Source organism: Pleurodeles waltl, chromosome 9, assembly GCF_031143425.1.
Source record: "Pleurodeles waltl isolate 20211129_DDA chromosome 9, aPleWal1.hap1.20221129, whole genome shotgun sequence".
In the NCBI taxonomy this organism is placed as follows: Eukaryota; Metazoa; Chordata; class Amphibia; order Caudata; family Salamandridae; genus Pleurodeles; species Pleurodeles waltl.
Genome location: NC_090448.1, coordinates 250,160,706 through 250,180,963, shown reverse-complemented (window position 1 = coordinate 250,180,963; position 20,258 = coordinate 250,160,706). Strand labels below are relative to the sequence as shown.

The window sequence follows — 20,258 nt, the reverse complement described above, 5'->3', positions numbered from 1 at the left end:
CTATATTCTTCTGGCTAATACACCTTTTAGTCTCATAATAAGATACTGATATTTTTCTAGACAGAACTGAATTACATCTTTGACATAAGATTCAGAGGTAGAATATTTTAGACTCAGTTCCATGAAGTATCAACAAATATTGTGTTTTGTAGTGAGGAGAAACCTTCCGTGCGCAGAACACAGCTGTAGGCAATTCTATATCTAGATGCAATTGCATCTGTTTAAGTAGCATCACCCAGTAGTAGCAGATACTTGGAGAAGACAGAAACTTCGCTAAGTGCGCCATAACAATTAAAAGTGTAAAGTAACAGAGCAAGAGAAACAAGTGCTTAGATGTTTATGAAGGAAGATAGTGCATTTTACAGCAGGAATGAGAATCAAGGGGCGAGCTCCTCAGTATCAAACCATAATTATGACTAGAATCTCATGAACTGTAAATTCATAACGATATTGACTGCAGTTGAAATCATTCCTCTTAAAGAAGCTTTTTCTTGAAATTAATGTCATCATCAGAGAGAACGTACAAGGATGAGAGGCACAGAACAGACACGATCAGACAGGCATCTTGTCGCTACCCAAGCAGTGAACTCTTGGAAACAAAAGGAACATCACAATATTTAATTTCTACATTTTTGTGCATGAGATTATGGTCAGCTTCCAGTAGTCTGGTACTGTGTAGTCCTTTCGAATACCCATTAATACATCAATGCAATTTACCAAATACAATGATGAGACATTTAAAAAGCAACACCTCAGATTAACAAACATAAATCACATAATTTTGATATATTTTCCTGCCTTGAAACATCTGCCGAAAAATATATGGATTCCAATGGTACATGTAAGCAAAGTTCTTCTCAAGAAGTACGTAATGATTTAATAAATAAATGACAATACTCACATATCAAAGGCACTAAATTCCAGTGTCAATCGACTTGGCAAACCAACGGGATCACCTGTAGAATAAATAGAAAGTAAGAAAAACGAGCAAATGTTTTGAAATTAAAAAAAAATCAGCACATATTTAATGGTGCCTACTCACCATTATAATAGTATCCTTTTATGCTTTTAGGGGTCTCGTCCAGACGGTATTCATTAAGTTTTTTCTGTGTCAGTTCATGCCAGAACCCTGCATCCAGGGCACTAGTGAACGGAGCAAATTGAAGTTTTGGGCTGGCAGATTCAGCAGCAGTGCCGTCCATTGCGCTGGTATAAGGTGATATAATGTTCATACACTGTTGTAAAAATCTAAGCCAGAGGAAAGAGAAATATTATACATGGCTGAAAACAATTTCCAAGCATGATTCATGTTTACAAGCAGATGCTCAAGTTGTAATATAGCTCTCATAAAGGGGCCTGTAAACAGTTTATAAAGTCTCAATTTCCTATTATGATTAGGAACTTAGGGAATGATTTAGAGTTCAGAGTCTACACCACCGCTCTGATGTAAAAGTGGTTCAAGTGCTTTGCACTGGACCTGAAGCAAGGACAATGACTAAGACAACGTAATGTATTTATAACACTCTTACACACCCGTGCATCATAGAGTACAATTTGCATAGGTCTTGCAATCCTTAGACCTTCACTAAACTGTAAAAGGTATGGCTGGAAAGCTATAAATATTGTACATTTTCTGAAACAACCCTAGCCCTTTATGCATATTTGAGTGTGTTATACTTGCAGACAATCGACAAAAGTAGAAAATCTGCTAAGGGGCATATTCCTTGTTTTCCATATAAAGAAACAACAACGCTGCGTCCCCTTATACACAGAACTGTAAAGTTTGGTTTTCCACCTGGAAATTCACTTTTTCAGACTTACCCATGAGTTAATAATGTGTACGCATTCCGAGGTTCTAAAGCTACTTTTAAAATGTCTGTTAGTACCACAAAACTTCGAGTTTGCGGGTATTAGGCCTATTTTTCAGGGACAAATCCCGAATGCCAAAAATGTCACCATTCCCAGACCTATCCCTTCGGATACACCTATATACAATAAACCATACCGCCTGATAATCTACATTTGTAAACGATATATCCATCTAAATTCTAATTAGTGCATACAAATCAGGAGATTTTCATACATTTGCTGTCACTTTCATCAGCTGCACCAAAGTCTTCAAGCCATTTCTAGAATAAAGTTTAATAATTTTGTATAATTGTCCAAAAATACCCTAGCGTCCTACCTCCAATTATGTACCCAATAACAACTGTGGGTATTGTGAAATACAATTACTAGCCTGAATTTCTGAATTTCTTAAGATGGTAAAAAAAAATGAGAAACTGATTGTAGTCAAAATTTAATTTGGGCATGAACAGTGAGAAGAGGAACTGTTATGAAAAATAGATGCAAACAAGATCCGCAACTTCGTAGGATGAAAAGGCCACCTTGGAGACGTTTGTAAATTATATATACACCAAGTGTGTAAGAAGGATAAATGCGTAAAAACTCATTGGGTATGAAATGTTATAGTCATCAACAAAATGACCATGGTTACATAAAGCGTCTGTTAAATAACATACTCTCATTTGAAAATATCCACATCTAACTCGATATTCTTTCTGAATTAGAATTTGAACGTAATCGTGCCACCTCTCCTTCCCTGATACGAAGATTTACTTTAAATATTACTTTAAAACAGCTAATGACGTGGTTAGATCATCGTGTAGATTTTCTACACAAATTTAAAAAACTTGGGCAACGAAGCACATTTTCTAAACAAACCTATAAATCTATGATGCATGAATTCCTACAGAAGAACTCTCATGTAATCCTCAGTATAAGGGCACACTACAGACACTAAAAGAGACAAAATCATCTCAGTCATCTCCACACAGGGTAAAACTGTTAGGCCTGTGATTCATAGGCTTATTGCCATATTGTACCTTTAATCTGACAAAAAATCAGCTGAAAAACATATTGCCTATCCATGTAATCATAACAAGCTTGCCATATACTGGGCAGCATATCCTGTCTTGCATTGCATAGAGTTGTGGCATTTATATTGCATTATATAAACCCAATATGATCCCTAAGAGCTCTGATTTGCATTGAGTTCCGGAGCCCAAGGTTTAAAAGGTGTTAACTGTAGTCTTAGTTACTCGCAAGCAAGAAATGTGTAAAAGGCGAGTTTGGGATATTAATAGGCCAGCATAAGTAAGCAGTTTCGCAGACTTTCCGGCATACATGATAAGAGATGGTCACTGAGAAAGCCTGCACAAATAGGTAGAGTCTACATTAGAAGGCCCAGCGACAGTGAGGTACACTCTCCAACAACAGCGTGTGCAAGAGTGCAGATCTTATTCAGAACTCCCAGGCCAGCCCTTCGTCGTGCACAGTTAAGGACGCGTGATAGGCTGCACTGTGAATGCAACACTGCAAACTCGCCAGGTGTCCAGCAAAGGGAAGGATCTGCATGACTCCCTTCGTGACACCAACACAACTGAAACTAAGTCCTATTAGTGGCTGGCAACCCTAAGGCATCTTGTCATGCAAGACTAAAAGCCCCCCCCAAAAAAACGTTCACTCTAAACGAAGGCTTGCCATTGTGAACAGTGCATATGGAAATTATCAAAACTTTACTCTCAAATTATACATGCTCAATTAGCAGCAAGTGACAGGAACTGGGGTATATGCTAGCCACAAGTCTTGTGTTGTGCGTAAAGGACACCTACTGCCAGATTCCTCATTTTCTTAAGTTCTACTATCCATTACCGACCATCAATCAGTTCGCAAACATCCACAAGAAACATCGTGGTGTACAATTTAATAATGGTCAGTGAGCAGCACAAAAACATCAGGAACTATAATCATGTTTCTGAAACAAATATTTCAAAATGTAACGTGTTTATTTTGTGTGGTACACATATCTTATCCTGTAAAGTATAAGACCAAAACGTTGTTGCTCTCATAAAAAAGAAAAACAAAAACACTTGACAAAGTAACTTATCAGGTTGAAATAATTAACATTGGAAAGGTGTGATTTGTTTTTTTTGTTTTTTTAAATCAAGGCAGGTTTACTAAGTTTTCATATGATCAAAGACAAATCAAGAAGCAAACATCCCTGCAAACTTCAAGCTCATTACGCAGTATGGAATACTGGGAGCACCCTGGCTGGGCGCTGCGACTAATCCTAATGCAGCTTTTAACAGCGTTAGAATTGGCCACAGGGCAGGCTGGGAGCCTGTGCCTGCTGAGGGGATGAGGGGACGGATGAACTGCACGTACGTTTTTTTGTTGTTGTGTTTTTAATATTATTAATATTACCCCCGCCACCCATCCCCTATCTCTTTTAACCCCCACGAGCGGCGACTGCCAGGGGGTGGTAAGAACTTGATGTCTAGGTTAGTGTCTAAGTTGCAAATGTTCCATTGTGACATAGAATATGTATCTGGGAAAAACAGCATGATTGCTGATTGGTTGCCAAGATTATCCAGTGATTGTATGGATGGAAGTATAATGTCTGAAGAGGAATGTGCAGTAGCGTTTACCTATTAGGACACTGTAGAAAGTGGCAAAAATGGGCGTGAGAATATTTTCAGAAAAAATGTGCAAGCAAGAGATGGAAAAGACATCACTTTGGAACCAGTAAAAGGATATAGTTTGAATGGTTGGCCTTGGGAAAGTCGACTGAGGGGAGAGTGTGGTTCATTTTGGAAGGTCAAAGTTGAATCGGCAGAGGATGTGGAGATAATTTTAACCTCTTCTGTGCCGGGGACATAATGGTTATGCCCCATGGCACAGTGCTCCTGTGCCGAGGAAGTAACCATTATGTCTTGGCACCAGCCCATGGGGCGAGTGCTAGCGCTCGCTCCCCTCATGGGCCTAAGGGGCAGGGATGGAAGGGAATCGCTTCCCCTTCCACTCTGACCCCCCCCGTCTAATGACATCAAATGCGTGATCACGCGCTGACATCATTAGAGAGCGCTGGTCGCGCTGGAAGCCATTTGCATCCAGCGCATCTCAGCAGAAGGAAGTGAGTTTCTCCTCTGGCTGGAGGGGGTTCTTTTGAAAGAGGCTTTGGGGGAAAAGGAAAGGCTTTTCTTTTCCCTCGATGTCTCTTTCAGCATTCCTGCTGCCTGATCGAACCACGAGCGGGAAGCAGGAATGCCCACTAGACACTAGGAATGTTGTGTTTGTGTCTACTGCATGTGGGGGGAGCAATCCCTTGGGCAAGGGTCGCTCCCTTGAGGGGTCATATTGTTTATCACCATTTCTGCCCCCCTTTGAGGCAGATCGGCCTATTTTCAGACCGATCTGCCCCCCTTGTGGGCAGAAGCCACAGGGACACCAAGGATTTATTTTTGTTTTTTTATTTGTGTGGAGGTGCCGCCCCTTGGGCAAGGGTTGCCCCCAACGGGGGCACTTGACTGTTAGCCATTTCTGCCCCTCTTGGGGGGCAGAAGCCACGTAGGCACCAGGGATTGTGAGTGTTTTTTATTTGGGGGGCGGCCCCTTGGGCAAGGGTCGCTCCCCATAGGGGCATATTACTAATGCCCATTTCTGCCCCTCTTGTGGGCAGATCGACCTATTTTTTTAGGCCCATCTGCCCCCAAGGGAGGCAGAAGCCACTTAGGCACCAGTGATCGTGTGTGTTTTTCTTTTGGGGAGGTGTCCCCTTGGGCAAGGGCCGCTCCCCATGGGGGCATATTACTAATGGCCATTTCTGCCCCTCTTGAGGGCAGATAGGACTAATTTTTTAGGCCCATCTGTCCCCAAGGGAGGTAGAAGCCACTTAGGCACCAGTGATCTGTTTGTTTTTCTTTTGTAGGGGGCGGCACCTTGGGCAAGGGTCCCTCCCCATCGGAGCACATTACTAATGCCCATTTTTGCCCCGCTTGGGGGCAGATCGGCTATTCTTAAGGCCCAACTGTCCCCAAGGGGGGCAGAAGCCACAAAGATACCAGGGATTTTTTTTAGTTCTGGTTTTGTGGGAGGGGGCCGAACCTTGGGCAAGAGTTGACTCCCCCTCACCCCCTACCCTAAAAGAGGGCATTTGACTGTTGGCCAGATCGGCCAAGTTTTTTACGCCCATCTGCCCCCAAGGGGGGGGGGGGGCAGAAACCACTAGACACCAGGGGAAGTTCCTAAATGTTTGGTGGCAGGGTGTTTGTCAACTAGCAAAGTATTTACATTTGTGGTTATAATGGTTTATTTCTCCTTTTTGTTCTAGTTCAAAGCTTTTGCTTCCTTTGCTGTGACTCCTAGTGGTTTTGGCAGTGGCTGACCTGCAGTTTGCATAGTTGCATGTTTTAGGTAAGAAAAAACTATTTTCTCCAAACAAGTATTGTTGCCATGCATAAATGAGATGTTTGTAGGTGTGTACTAAATGCAGGATTGTGTGTGAAATTATCCTTCGATTTGAGCACAATGATATTTGTGTTGTCTTATGTCTAATATTCTTTTCTAGTTAGTAGGATATCATTGGTGATTGCTGTGTCTGTGCAGAGTAGTTGCTGGCAAGTCTAGCTTTTTCAGGCAAGTGAGTGGTATAGTTTTTGTGTTTATAACTCTTTGTGATAAAGCCATACTTACACAGTGCTGGTTGTTGGGGGCGCTTTTGTCAAGTTACTTTACGTATGAAGGATCATGGCTAGCCGCAGGATGACCGCTCAGCAGGTTGGTGGTATGCTTTTTGAGTCGCGTTCTGACCATCATTATAAGACTGACTCTGCATCTGAGGCAGAGGAGGAAGTTCAAGATTCTGGCAGTGAATTTTCAGTTGATAAGAATCTTCTGATGAGGAAGACACTCTCAGTGCAGATGAAGGACCTATTTTAGAGGAGGACACTGATGTGCCAATAGTGCAGCAGCCTGGGGCTGAAAGATTTCCCATTGGAAAACCTGAACTCTGGGTTGACAAAAACATGGAGCATACCCTACGTGCCTGCCTTTACTAGTCCTCCCAGGGTGTAGAGTGAATACAGAAAACTTTTTGCCGGTCAATTTCTTTCCGTTGTTAATGGACGATGTATTTTTGGAAGAGATTGTTGAGCAGACTAATTTGTAAGCGGAGCAGTATTTGAGGAATAATGCCGCAGTCTAGAGCTACCCAGTGGATTCCCACAAATTTGGAAGAGATGAAAATGTTCTTGGGTTTGACTTTTTTTGATGGGGTTGATAAGAAAGCCGTCACTGGCTTCTTATTGGTCTACTAGTCCCCTGATGGCAACGGCTATATTTCCTGAAACCATGACTCGTAATCGGTATTTGCTTCTTCTTCGGATATTGCATTTTGTTGGCAATGCTTTAGCCTTGCCACAAGATCACCCTGATTCTGACCGTCTTTTTAAGATTAGGCCTATCCTTCATCATTTAGTAGATCGTTTTTTAGAGATCAATGTTCCAGGGAAAGAAATATCTGCAGATGAGTCTTTGGTCCTGTTCAAGGGATGTTTGGTTTTTAGGCAATATATTCCGAGCAAGAGGGCCCGGTATGGAATTAAGATATATATGATGTCTGAAAGTAGTACAGGAGAGGTTTGTAATTTCTGGTTCTACACTGGTGGGGATTCCAGTATTGACCCCCTGGTTGTCTGACCACTTTCAGAGTAAGTGAGAAAATTGTGTGTGAACTTGGTAGACGACTGTTTAACAAAGGAGAGGGATGGATGGGTTCATGATGGGGGAGAAGGTGACCTATATAAACAGAGGCTGCCCGTGAAAATTAAAAAAATTATGGGGAGACTGGGTGACTTACTATTCCTTGGATGTGTAGTCGCTTATCGAGTACAGACACTTATGCTAACGGGAGGGCCATATGCTATCGAAAGTTGAAAGGCCTCCAGGATAGACGGGAGGGAGAGGAAATATGGGACTGGGGACTGCTCGAACTGCCAATGGGTTTCTGTGTCTGGGGATGTTTTGAAGGGGCGGGTGCGGTGTGTTTGATCTATGTTCTTAGTTTTGGTGCTTTGCAGTGATACTGCTATTTAATGTCTACTTGGATATGCTATGCACCTGTTGAAAATAAAATAAAAAGACTTTTAAAAAAATAAAAAAAATAAAACAAAGGCCACATTTCTATGTAGATAACGTCTACACTGGAGTGCAGTTGTTCAGGGAATTGTTCAGAGTGGACACTGTTGCTGGTGGCACAATCCACTCTAACCGGAAAGGCTATCCAAGGGAGCTTGTCGGGAAAAAAAAAAAAAAACTTGAGGGGACAGTGCAGTGCCTTGCAGAATGATGAGCAGCTAGCTCTGAAATTTGCAGACAGGAGGGATGTGTACAAGCTGACTACCATCCATGACAAGCGTACTTCCCCTGTGGCAGTTTGCTAAATTTCATTTTAGATTATAATAAGCACATGGGAGGTGTAGATAAGAGTTGATCAGAGGTTGGAAACTTGCACTCCTGTTTGTATGTCTTACATTTGGTACAAGAAGTTAGCTATCCACCTTTTCCATTTGGCAACTTTTAATGCTTTTGTTGTGTTCAAGAAATGTTCTCCCGAGTCAAGGATGACCTTTGTTAAATTTCAGGAGTCTGTGATAGAGAGCATTGTTGTTGTGGAACAGGCAAGAGTTCCTGGAGAAGTAGTGGGGGAGGATGTGGCTAGATTGAAAGATCGCCACTTTCCTGATCACATTCCTCCCACTCCCAAAAAAAGACTTTTCCCGCTTGAAGAGGTATCCGGAGGGAGACTTATGTACTCCCCAGATTGTCCTCCAAAGCCTCAGCTGTGTCTGGCCCGCTGTTTGAGGTGCCCCACACCCAAAATAATTTTTGGGAACTACTGTGAACGTAAACTGCCTGTTTTATATTTTCATATGTTTACTTTCACGGTTGGCATTACTGTCATGTATTTAGTTAGAGCTTCTGTGTGGTTTCTTTGTTGTTTAAAAACAAAAGTGATGGCGGTGTGCATAGACTGGCGGCACAGTGTCCCAACAAATAAAAGTGTTGAGAATGTGATTTTGTTCAGCTATATGTGAGGTTTGCAGAGGAGTCTGAGTAAGAAAATGTTAGGGGATCCACGCAAGCCACACCTTCCTGGAATTCTTCCGGTGTCAAATTTTCAAAAATGTCTTGGTTTGGTATGTTTCTCTAGATGACTTCCGCACCTGGGACCAAAAACGCAGGTGCTCCCCCCCTTGCAAAAACAGGTAGTTTTGTAATAGATCATTTTGATGTGTCCATGTTGTGTTTTGGGGCGTTTCCTAACGCGGGCACTGGGTCTACCCACACAAGTGGGGTACCATTCTTATTGGGAGACCTGGGGGAATGTTGGGTAGAAGGAAGTTTGTGGCTCCCCTCAGATTCCAGAACTTTCCATCACCGTAATGTAAGGAAAAAGTATTTTTTTGCCAAATTTTGAGGTTTGCTAAGGATTCTGATTAACAAAGCCTGTTGAGAGCCCCACAAATCACCCCATTCTGAATTTCCCTAGATGTCTAGTTTTTATAAATGTATAGGTTTGCTAGGTTTCCCTAGGTGTCGGCTGAGCTACAAGCCAAAATCCACAGCTAGGCACTTGGCAAAAACAGATCAATATTCCTTGGGAAAATGTGATGTGTTCACATTGTGTTTTGGGGCATTTCCTGTTGCGGGCACTAGGCCAACCCACACAAGTGAGGTAACATTTTTATCAGGAGACTTGGGAGAACTTTGGGTAGAAGGAAGTCTGTGTGTCCCTTCAGGTTCCAGAACTTTCCATCACCAAAATGTGAGGAGAAAGTGCTTTTTTTGCCAAATTTTGAGGTTTGCAAAGGATTCTGGGTAACAGAACCTGGTGAGAGCCCCACAAGTCACCCCATTCTGAATTCCCCAGGTGTCTTGTTTTAAAAAAATGTATAGGTTTGCTAAGTTTTCCTAGGTGTCGGCTGAGCTAGAGGCCAAAATCCACAGTTAGGCACTTGGCAAAAAACAGGTCAGTTTTCTTTGGGAAAATGTGATGTGTCCATGTTGTGTTTTGGGGTATTTCCTGTCGTGGGCAGTAGGCCTACCCACACAAGTGATGTACCATTTTTATCGGGAGAATTGAGGGAATACTGAGTGGAAGGAAATTTGCGGCTCCTCTCAGATTCCTGAACTTTTTATCACCGAAATGTGAGGAAAAAGTGTTTTTTTGCCAAATGTTGAAGTTTGCAAAGAATTCTGGGTATCAGAACCTGGTGAGCGCCACAACTCACCCCATCATGGATTCCACTACGTGTTTAGTTTTGAAAAATGCACAGGTTCGGTATGTTTCTCTAGATGCTACCTGAGCTAGGGGCCAAAATCCACAACTAGGCACTTTCCAAAAAACAAGTCAGATTTCAATGTAAAAATGTGATGTGTCCATGTTGCATTTACTGTCGCTGGCATTAGGCCTTCCCACGCAAGTGAGGTACCATTTGTATCTGGAGGCTTGAGGGAAACACAGAAAAGAAGAACAAGTGTTATTTCCCCTTTGTCTTCCTCTACAGTTTTTCCTTCCAAATGTAAAACAGTGTGTAAAAAAGACGACTATTTGAGAAATGCCCCGTAATTCACATGCTAGTATGGGGAGCCCCGAATTCAGAGATGTGCAGATAACCACTGCTTCTCAACACCTTATCTTGTGCCCATTTTGGAAATACAAAGGTTTCCTTGACACCTATTTTTTACTCTTTATATTTCAACAAATGAATTGCTGTATACCCGGTATACAATGAAAACCCATCACAATGTGCAGCTCCTTTATTGGCTCTGGGTACCTAGAGTTCTTGATGAACCTACAAGCCCTATATATCCCTGCAACCAGAAGAGTCCACTAGACGTAATGGTATATTGCTTTTGAAAATCTGAAATCGCAGGAAAAGGTTAGTGTAAAACGGGGAGAGAAATGGCTGTTTTTTTCACCTTAATTTCAATTTCTTTTTTTTCAGCTGTTATTTTCGGCAGGAAAACTTTGTAAGATCTACACAAATGAACCTTTGCTTAATTTAGAATTTTGTCACCTTTTCAGAAATGTTTAGCTGTCCGGGATCCAGCACTGGTTTCACACTAATTTCTGTCACTAACTGGATGGAGGCTAGAAGCACACAAAAAAAAAAAAATAGCAAAAATGGGGTATGTCCCAGTAAAATGCCAAAGGTGTGATGAAAATGTGCTTTTTTGATTCAAGTCTGCCTGTTCCTGAAAGCTGGGAAGATGGTGATTTTAGCACCTCAAACCATTTGTTGATGGCATTTTCTGGGAAAAAAAACACAAACTTTCTTCTGCAGTCCTATTTTCCCTTTTTTTTTTTTAACTAACTTTTAGCTGTATTTTGGCTAATTTCTTGGTCTTCTCCAGGGGAACCTACAAACTCTGGGTACCTCTAGAATCCACAGGATGTTAGAAAAAAAGGGTGCAAATTTGGCGTGGGTAGCTTACGTGGACAAAAAGTTATCAGGGCCTAAGCGCGAACTGCCCGATAGCCAAAAAAAGGCTTGGCACAAGAGGGGGAAAAGGCCTGCCGGGCGAAAGGGTTAACAGGTGATACAAATGTTCCACTATGTGGAGTACGTAAAAGTGTTAATAAATTAGGGCATGAAGGACATGGATGGATGTCAAGTACAAAAAGAAAAATTAAAGAAAATTATTGGTGGCCTGGATTGGATGGTATGGTGGATCGTTGGGTGAGAGACTGCAAAGCATGCAGTGCAAGTGATAAAGTAGTTTAATCTCTAAATGCACCTTTGACAATGGTGGAATTACTTGATGCTCCATGGCAGGAATTAGCTATTGATTTTATGGGCCCTTTTCAACATTATCATCCAGGGACAAGTGTGTTAAAGTCTTAACTGATTACTTTTCAAAATGGCCAGAAGTGAAGATGCTGAGTAATGATACTACTTATGTAGTGATTTAATTTTTAGAAGATATATTTGCACAGAAGGGTATCCTACTGATCTCACATAATGGGGTGCAACTTGTGTCTCACAAAATGCAATGGTTTTAAAAAAATGCGAGTATTAAACATGTGAAAACATCATTGTACCACCGAGAAGGTAATGTTCAGGTAGAACGATTTAATAAGGTGGTAAAGGAAACTATATAATTGGCTATTAAGTCAGGTTTACCATGGGAAAAAAACACTTCAGGAAAGATTACTATTGTATAGGATCACACCTCATTCGGTAAAAGGTAAAAAACATCCACAAATTGTTGCCATGGTGGTTAAGAAAGAAGAATGAGAAATTAAGTGGGATGGAACAAGATCAGGAAATGAGGAAACAGGTGGAGAATTACCAGGAACAAACTAAATTGTGTTGTGGTGGAAACAATAAATTCCCAATGGTAGAAGTTGGACAGTATGTGTGGGTAAGAAAACCAAGATTTGTTGAGAAAGGAGCTGCAGCATGGGTGGGACACTTTAGAACTGCTAAAGGTATAGGGAGTGCTGTGAAATTGGAATATGGCAAGGTATTGAATTTGCATTGAGTAAGCATGTGCTGGCCAAAATAGAATGGCTGGACTACAAGCAGTGCGTCTTGTGGTGATCTAAGTGAAAATAATGGCTATATTAGACAAAAGATCCTTCTACCTCGCCGCCAAGACATGGAACACTCTCCCAACCAACCTACGACAGACCCAGGACCTACTCACCTTCAGAAAACTCCTCAAGACCTGGCTCTTCGACCAGTAGCAGCTAAACCCCCCCCCCCCTTCAGCGCCTTGAAACCCTAACAGGTATGTAGTGCGCTCTATGAATATATTGATTGATTGATTGATATATGTGGGGTAACCATGTTGTTCAAAGAATGGGTAGCTTGCCAAGTAATAATGTGGATGGTAACAGTTGTGATGGCAGTGTGTATAAAGGAGAGAATAATGTGAGTATTAACCCCTTCCCCGCCAGGGACGTAATGGTTACGTCCATGACAGCGCCCGTGTGGCGCCATGGACGTAACCATTACGTCCTGGGACTGGCAGTCGGGGGAAGCGCTAGCGCTTCCCCCGAGGGCCGCCCCCCAACACCCCCAGGCCAGGGCTGAAAGGGGAATCCCTTCCCCTTTCACGCCCCCCCCCCGCCCCCCTCCCATGATGTCAGCGCGCGATCGCGCGCTGATTTCATGGAAAGGGGGAAAGACGCGCTGGAAGCCATTTGCTTCCAGCGCGTCTAAGGGAGAAGGTGAGTATTTCACCTTCGTGCGGGGTGGGGGTGCTCTGAGAGAGGCATCGAGGGAAAGGAAAGGGTTTTCCTTTCCCTCGATGTCTCTTTGAGCATTCCTGCTGCCCGATCGCGATGCGATCGGGCAGCAGGAATGCCCACTAGACACCAGGGATTTCTCTGTGTGTGTGCTTATTAGTGTAGGGGAGCGACCCCTTGGGCAAGGGTCGCTCCCCTTTGGGGGCAAATGTATTTTACGTCATTTCTGCCCCCCCTGGGGGCAGATTGGCCCTATTTTTATGCCGATCTGCCCCCAAGGGGGGCAGAAAGCCACTAGACACCAGGGATTTTATTATTGATTTTTATTTTTTGTGTTGGGGGGCGGCCCCTTGGGCAAGGGTCGCCCCCAGGGGCCCTCATGTATTTTTGGGCAGTTCTGCCCCCCCTTGGGTGCAGAGAGGCCTATTTTTTTTAGGCCTTTCTGCCCCCAAGGGGGGCAGAATCCCAATAGCACCAGAAATAGTATGTATGTATGTGTGCTTTGTGTTGGGGGGTAGCCCCTTGGGCAAGGGTCGCTCCCCCCGGGGGCGCAATGTATTTATCGTCGTTTCTGCCCCCCTTGGGGGCAGATTGGCCCTATTTTTAGGCCGATCTGCCCCCAAGGGGGGCAGAAAGCCACTAGACACAAGGGATTTTATTGTTGGTTTTTATTTTTTGTGTTGGGGGGCGACCCCTTGGGCAAGGGTCGCCCCCAGGGGCCCTCATGTATTTTTGGGCAGTTCTGCCCCCCTTGGGGGCAGAGAGGCCTATTTTTTTTAGGCCTTTCTGCCCCCAAGGGGGGCAGAATCCCAATAGCGCCAGAAAGATATGTTTGTATGTGTGCTTTGTGTTGGGGGGTGGCCCCTTGGGCAAGGGTCGCTCCCCCCGGGGGCGCAATGTATTTATCGTCGTTTCTGCCCCCCTTGGGGGCAGATTGGCCCTATTTTTACGCCGATCTGCCCCCAAGGGGGGCAGAAAGCCACTAGACACCAGGGATTTTATTGTTGGTTTTTATTTTTTGTGTTGGGGGGCGGCCCCTTGGGCAAGGGTCGCCCCCAGGGGCCCACATGTATTTTGGGGCAGTTCTGCCCCCCTTGGGGACAGATAGGCCTATTTTTTTTCAATAGCGCCAGAAATATTATGTTTTGTATGTGTGCTTTGTGTTGGGGGTTGGCCCCTTGGGCAAGGGTCGCTCCCCCTGGTGGGGCAATGTATTTATCGTCATTTCTGCCCCCCTTGGGGGCAGATTGGCCTTATTTTTAGGCCAATCTGTCCTCAAGGGGGGCAGAAAGCCACTAGACACCAGGGATTTTATTGTTGTTTTTCTTTTTATTTGTGTTGGGGGTCGGCCCCTTGGGCAAGGGTCGGCCCCAGGGGCCCATATGTATTATTGGGCAGTTCTGCCCCCCTTGGGGGCAGATATGCCTATTTTTTAGGCCTTTCTGACCCCAAGGGGGGCAGAATCCCCATAGCGCCAGGGATACTATATGTGTGTGTGTGTGTGTGCTTTGTGTGGGGGTGTGGCCCCTTGGGCAAGGGTCGCCCCCCCAAAGGGTGCAATGTAATCTGGGCGATTTCTGCCCCCTCCCCTTGGGGGTAGATTGGCCTATTTTTTTTTAGGCCCATCTTCCCCCAAGCAGAGAAGACTAGACACAAGGGAAAATGAAAAAATGGTTAGTGGCGGAGTGTTTGTCAACTGGCGAAGTATTTGCTTTTATGATAATAACAGTTTTTCTCCTTTTTGTTCTAGTTCAAAGCTTTTGCTGACTTTGCTGTGGCTTGTTGCAGTTTTGGCAGTAGTTGTCCTGCGGTTTGCGTACTTGCATGTTTTAGGTAAGTAAATAAATTTACTCCAAGTGAGTATTGTTGCAATGAATGAATGACATGTTTGTAGGTGGTGTACTGAATGCAGGATTGTGTGTGAAATTGTCCTTAGAGTTATGCACAATGATTATTGTGTTGTCTTATGTCTAATTTGCTTTTTTTTTTCTCTTTTTAGTGGGATATCGTTGGTGATTGCTGTGGCTGTGCAGAGTAGTTGCTGGTGAGTCAAGCTTTTTCAGGCAAGTGAGCAGTATAGTTTTTGAGTTTATAATTCTTAGTGATAAACCTATACTTTGTTACTTATCTTACACAGTGCTGGTTGTTGGTGGTGTATTTGTCCAGTTAATTTTTGTAGGAAGGATCATGGCCAGCCGTAGGATGACCGCTCAGCAGGTTGTTAGTGTGCTTTTTGAGTCATCTTCTGACCATGAATATGAGACTGACTCTGCATCTGAGGCAGAGGAGGAAGTGCAGGATTCTGGAAGTGAATTTTCTGTCAGAGATGAATCATCTGATGATGAAGCCACTCTCAGTGCTGATGAAGGGCCTGTTTTAGAGGAGGACAGTGATGTGCCAATGGTGCAGGAGCCAGCGGCTGAAAGGCTTCCCATTGGAAGACCTGACGCATGGGTTGCACCAAACATGGAGCAGCCACAGTTGCCTGCGTTTACTGGTTTTCCAGGGTGTTGAGTTAATACGGAAAACTTTTTGCCCGTCAACTTTTTTGAGTTGTTTATGGACGATATATTTTTGGAAGAGATTGTTGAGCAGACTAATTTGTATGCAGAGCAGTTTTTGAGGGACAACGCTGCCAGACTTAGGCCACACTCTAGAGCTAGCCGGTGGATTCCCACAAATCTGGAAGAGTTGAAAAAGTTCTTGGGTTTAACTTTTTTGATGGGGCTGATAAGGAAGCCGTCGCTGTCTTCATATTGGTCTACTAGTCCCTTGATGGCAACTGCTATATTTCCTGCCATCATGAGTCGTAACCGGTATGAGCTTCTTCTTCGGATGTTGCATTTTGTAGATAATGCTTTAGCCTTGCCACGAGATCATCCTGATTCTGACCGTCTTTTTAAGATTAGACCTGTCCTTGATCATTTGGTAGATCGGTTTTCAGAGATCTATGTTCCAGGGAAAGAAATATCTGTAGATGAGTCTTTGGTCCTGTTCAAGGGTCGTTTGGTTTTTAGGCAGTACATTCCTAGCAAGAGGGCACAGTATGGAATTAAATTGTATATGCTGTCAGAAAGTAGTACAGGATATGTTTATAATTTCCGGGTCTACACTGGTAGGGATTCCAATATTGACCCCCCTGGTTGTCCTCCCACTTTTGGAGTTAGTGAGAAAATTGTGTGGGAACTTGGTAGACGATTGTTTAACAAAGGTCACCATTTATATGTAGATAACTTCTACACTGGAGTTCGGTTGTTCAAGGAGTTGTTCAGAGTGGACACTGTTGCTTGTGTCACAATCCGCTCTAATCGGAAAGGCTATCCAAAAGAGCTTGTCTGTAAAAAACTTTAGAAGGGACAGTGCAGTGCCTTGCGGAATGATGAGCTGCTAGCTCTGAAATTTGTAGACAAGAGGGATGTATACATGCTAAGCACCATCCATGATGAGAGTACTTCACCTGTGGCTGTTTGGGGTCAGGTTGCCGAAGTGCGCAAACCTGTGTGCATCTTAGACTATAATAAGCACATGGGTGGTGTTGATAGAGTAGATCAGAGGTTAGAACCTTACACTGCTGCTCGTAAGTCTTATGTGTGGTATAAGAAATTAGCGCTTCACTTGTTCCACTTGGCAACTTTTAATGCTTTTGTTGTGTTTAAGGATAGTTCTCCAGAGTCAAGGATGGCATTTGTGAAATTTCAGGAGTCTATCACAGCTAGCCTTGTTGTGCTGGAGCAGGCAAGAGTTCCTAGAGAAGCAGTGGTGGAGGATGTGGCTAGATTGAAAGATCGTCACTTTGCTGAGCACATTCCTCCCACGGCCAAAAAAAACTTTCCTGCTAAGAGATGTAGAGTCTGTGCTCGAAGAGGTATCAGGAAGGAGACTAGGATGTACTGCCCTGATTGTCCTTCAAAGCCTGGGCTGTGTGTGGGTGGCTGTTTCAGGAGCTACCACACACAGAAGAATTATTGGGAAATTCCGTGAGCGTAAACTGGTGTTTTATATTTTTATATGTTCGGTTTCACGGTTGGCATTAGTCATGTATTCAGTTAGAGCTTTTGTGTTTGTAGTTTTGTACTAATTTATGATTAGTGGTTTCTTTGTTGTTTAAAAACAAAAAAGGGGGATGGCATGTGTAGAGTGGCGCTTGGCTGGCGGTGTGTGTGGGGTGGCGCTTGGCTGGCGGTGTGTGTGGGGTGGCGCTTGGCTGGCGGTGTGGCGGTGTGGGTGTGGTGGCGCTTGGCTGGCGGTGTGGGTGGGGTGGTGCTTGGCTGGCGGTGTGTGTGGGGTGGCGCTTGGCTGGCGGTGTGTGTGGGGTGGCGCTGGGCTGGCAGTGTGGGTGGGGTGGCGCTGGGCTGGCGGTGTGGGTGGGGTGGCGCTGGGCTGGCGGTGTGGGTGGGGTGGCGCTGGGCTGGCGGTGTGTGTGGGGTGGCGCTGGGCTGGCGGTGTGGGTGTGGTGGCGCTGGGCTGGCGGTGTGTGTGGGGTGGCGCTGGGCTGGCGGTGTGTGTGGGGTGGCGCTTGGCTGGCGGTGTGTGTGGGGTGGCGCTGGGCTGGCGGTGTGGGTGGGGTGGCGCTGGGCTGGCGGTGTGTGTGGGGTGGCGCTGGGCTGGCGGTGTGGGTGTGGTGGCGCTGGGCTGGCGGTGTGCGTGGGGTGGCGCTGGGCTGGCAGTGTGTGTGGGGTGGCGCTTGGCTAGTGGTGTGGGTGGGGTGGGGCTTGGCTGGCAGTGCCGGCCAAACGCCAGTCCACACACTCATCAGCTGGTGTGATTGCTCTATCAGGCATGTGGGCGTATGAAAGTGATGGGCCCTTGACTGGCGCTGTCTGTGGATGCGAGTCTTGTAATGTGCTGGGCCCGTGGCTGGCGGCGTGAATGGTCTAGTGCATGTCATGTATGAAAGGTGTGTGAATGGACTGTAAAGCGGTTGGTGCCTTGTCGTGGCTTTACAGCTCACGAGCTGTGAGTCATTGGTTCAGTTTTTTGGCCTTTCAGTTATTACCAGTGCATTTCACTTTTGTGAAATCTCTTGTTAATAAAATTTGATCTACTGAACCATCACTCACCCTTGTGCCAAATCCAACCAGTATGTGTGGTACAAATGACAAAACCTGCTCCGCTGTAATCAGGCGTCGCAGCACACTTGAGACACGCTAGGTGCCTCGGGTGGGACCCCGATGATGAAGCATGCCACCAACTTGGTTGGTGGGTGAGGGGTCTTCTTCACATAACCTAAGTGTGTTTCTTTTCACAATTTTAGTGTTTGGCACATCACGGACATATGTGCACACATCAAAGTGATATATTCCAAAAATACCTGTGTTTGGGGGGGGGGAGGGCCCACCTATGTTTTTGGTCCTGGGTGCGGCCGTCATGTAGGGAAACCTACAAAACCCAGAAACTTTTTAAAACTAGGCACCCCAAGGAGTCTAGGGAGGTGTGGCTTGCGTGGGTCCCCCAACATTTTCTTACCCAGACTCCTCTGTAAACCTCAAAATTTGCATAAAAAAGCTTATTTTCCTGATTTTTCTTAGTAGGATCACCGCTCCAGCACAAAATTCCTACTCCCCAGTTTTCCCCTCAGTCTCCCAAGTAAAATGACACCTCACTTATGTGGGTCCCCAAAGCAGAGTCCGTCTAAAGATGTATAAAAGAATATGCCCTTATAAACTTGCTGTGCTATCCCTTCTATCCCTTCAGGTTTTGGGTCTTATTCTGTTGCAGGCACCTGGCCCACCCACACAAGTGAGGTATCATTTTTATCGGGAGACTTGGGGGAACGCTGGGTGGAAGGAAATTTGTGGCTCCTATCAGATTCCAGAACTTTCTGCCACAGAAATGTGAGGAACGTGTTTTTTTAGCCAAATTTTGAGGTTTGCAATGGATTCTGGGTAACAGAACCTGGTCCGAGCTCCGCAAGTCACCCCTCCTTGGATTCCCCTAGGTCTCTAGTTTTCAGAAATGCACAGGTTTGGTAGGTTTCCCTAGGTGCCGTCTGAGCTACAGGCCAAAATCCACAGGTAGGCACTGTTTTCTTTCAAAAAATGGGATGTGTCCACGTTGCGCTTTGGGGTGTTTCCTGTCGCGGGCGCTAGACCTACCCACGCAAGTGAGGTATCATTTTTATCGGGAGACTTGGGGGAACGCTGGGTGGAAGGAAATTTGTGGCTCCTCTCAGATTCCAGAACTTTCTGCCACAGAGATGTGAGGAACATGTGTTTTTTTAGCCAAATTTTGAGGTTTGCAAAGGATTCTGGGTAACAGAACCTGGTCCGAGCCCCGCAAGTCACCCCATCTTGGATTCCCCTAGGTCTCTAGTTTTCAGAAATGCACCGGTTTGGTAGGTTTCCCTAGGTGCCGGCTGAGCTAGAGGCCAAAATCTACAGGTAGTCACTTCGCAAAAAACACCTCTGTTTTCTTCCAAAATTTTGGACGTGTCCACGTTGCGCTTTGGGGTGTTTCCTGTCGCGGGCGCTAGGCCTACCCACGCAAGTGAGGTATCATTTTTATCGGCAGACTTGGGGGATCGCTGGGTGGAAGGAAATTTGTGGCTCCTCTCAGATTCCAGAACTTTCTGCCACAGAAATGTGAGGAACATGTGTTTTTTTAGCCAAATTTTGAGGTTTGCAAAGGATTCTGGGTAACAGAACCTGGTCCGAGCCCCGCAAGTCACCCCTCCTTGGATTCCCCTAGGTCTCTAGTTTTCAGAAATGCACAGGTTTGGTAGGTTTCCCTAGGTGCCGGCTGAGCTAGAGGCCAAAATCTACAGGTAGGCACTTCGCAAAAAACACCTCTGTTTTCTTCCAAAATTTTGGATGTGTCCACGTTGCGCTTTGGGGTGTTTCCTGTCGCGGGCGCTAGGCCTACCCACACAAGTGAGGTATCATTTTTATCGGGAGACTTGGGGGAACATAGATTAGCAAAACAAGTGCTATTGCCCCTTGTCTTTCTCTACATTTTTTCCTTCCAAATATAGGAGAGTGTGTAAAAAAGACATCTATTTGAGAAATTCCCTATAATTCACATGCTAGTATGGTCACCCTGGAATTCAGAGATGTGCAAATAACCACTGCTCCTCAGCACCTTATCTTGTGCCCTTTTTGGAAATGCAAAGGTTTTCTTGATAGCAATTTTTTACTCTTAATATTTCAGCAAATGAATTGCT

At 44.8% G+C, this 20,258-nt stretch overlaps 1 protein-coding gene across 1 annotated transcript in view; it reads right to left on the bottom strand.

Moving 5' to 3' along the window:
- The window catches only part of ATG7 (autophagy related 7), a 1,524,945-nt gene that overhangs the window by 1,484,599 nt on the left and 20,088 nt on the right, over positions 1-20,258 (bottom strand). Inside the window, exons 2-3 of the mRNA XM_069206657.1 lie at positions 1,043-1,248; positions 902-956 (exon numbers count right to left, since the gene is read on the bottom strand). Of these exons, the coding sequence (XP_069062758.1) occupies positions 902-956; positions 1,043-1,232 (245 nt within the window). The 5' untranslated portion in view covers positions 1,233-1,248. The remainder of the gene's footprint in view (positions 1-901; positions 957-1,042; positions 1,249-20,258) is intronic.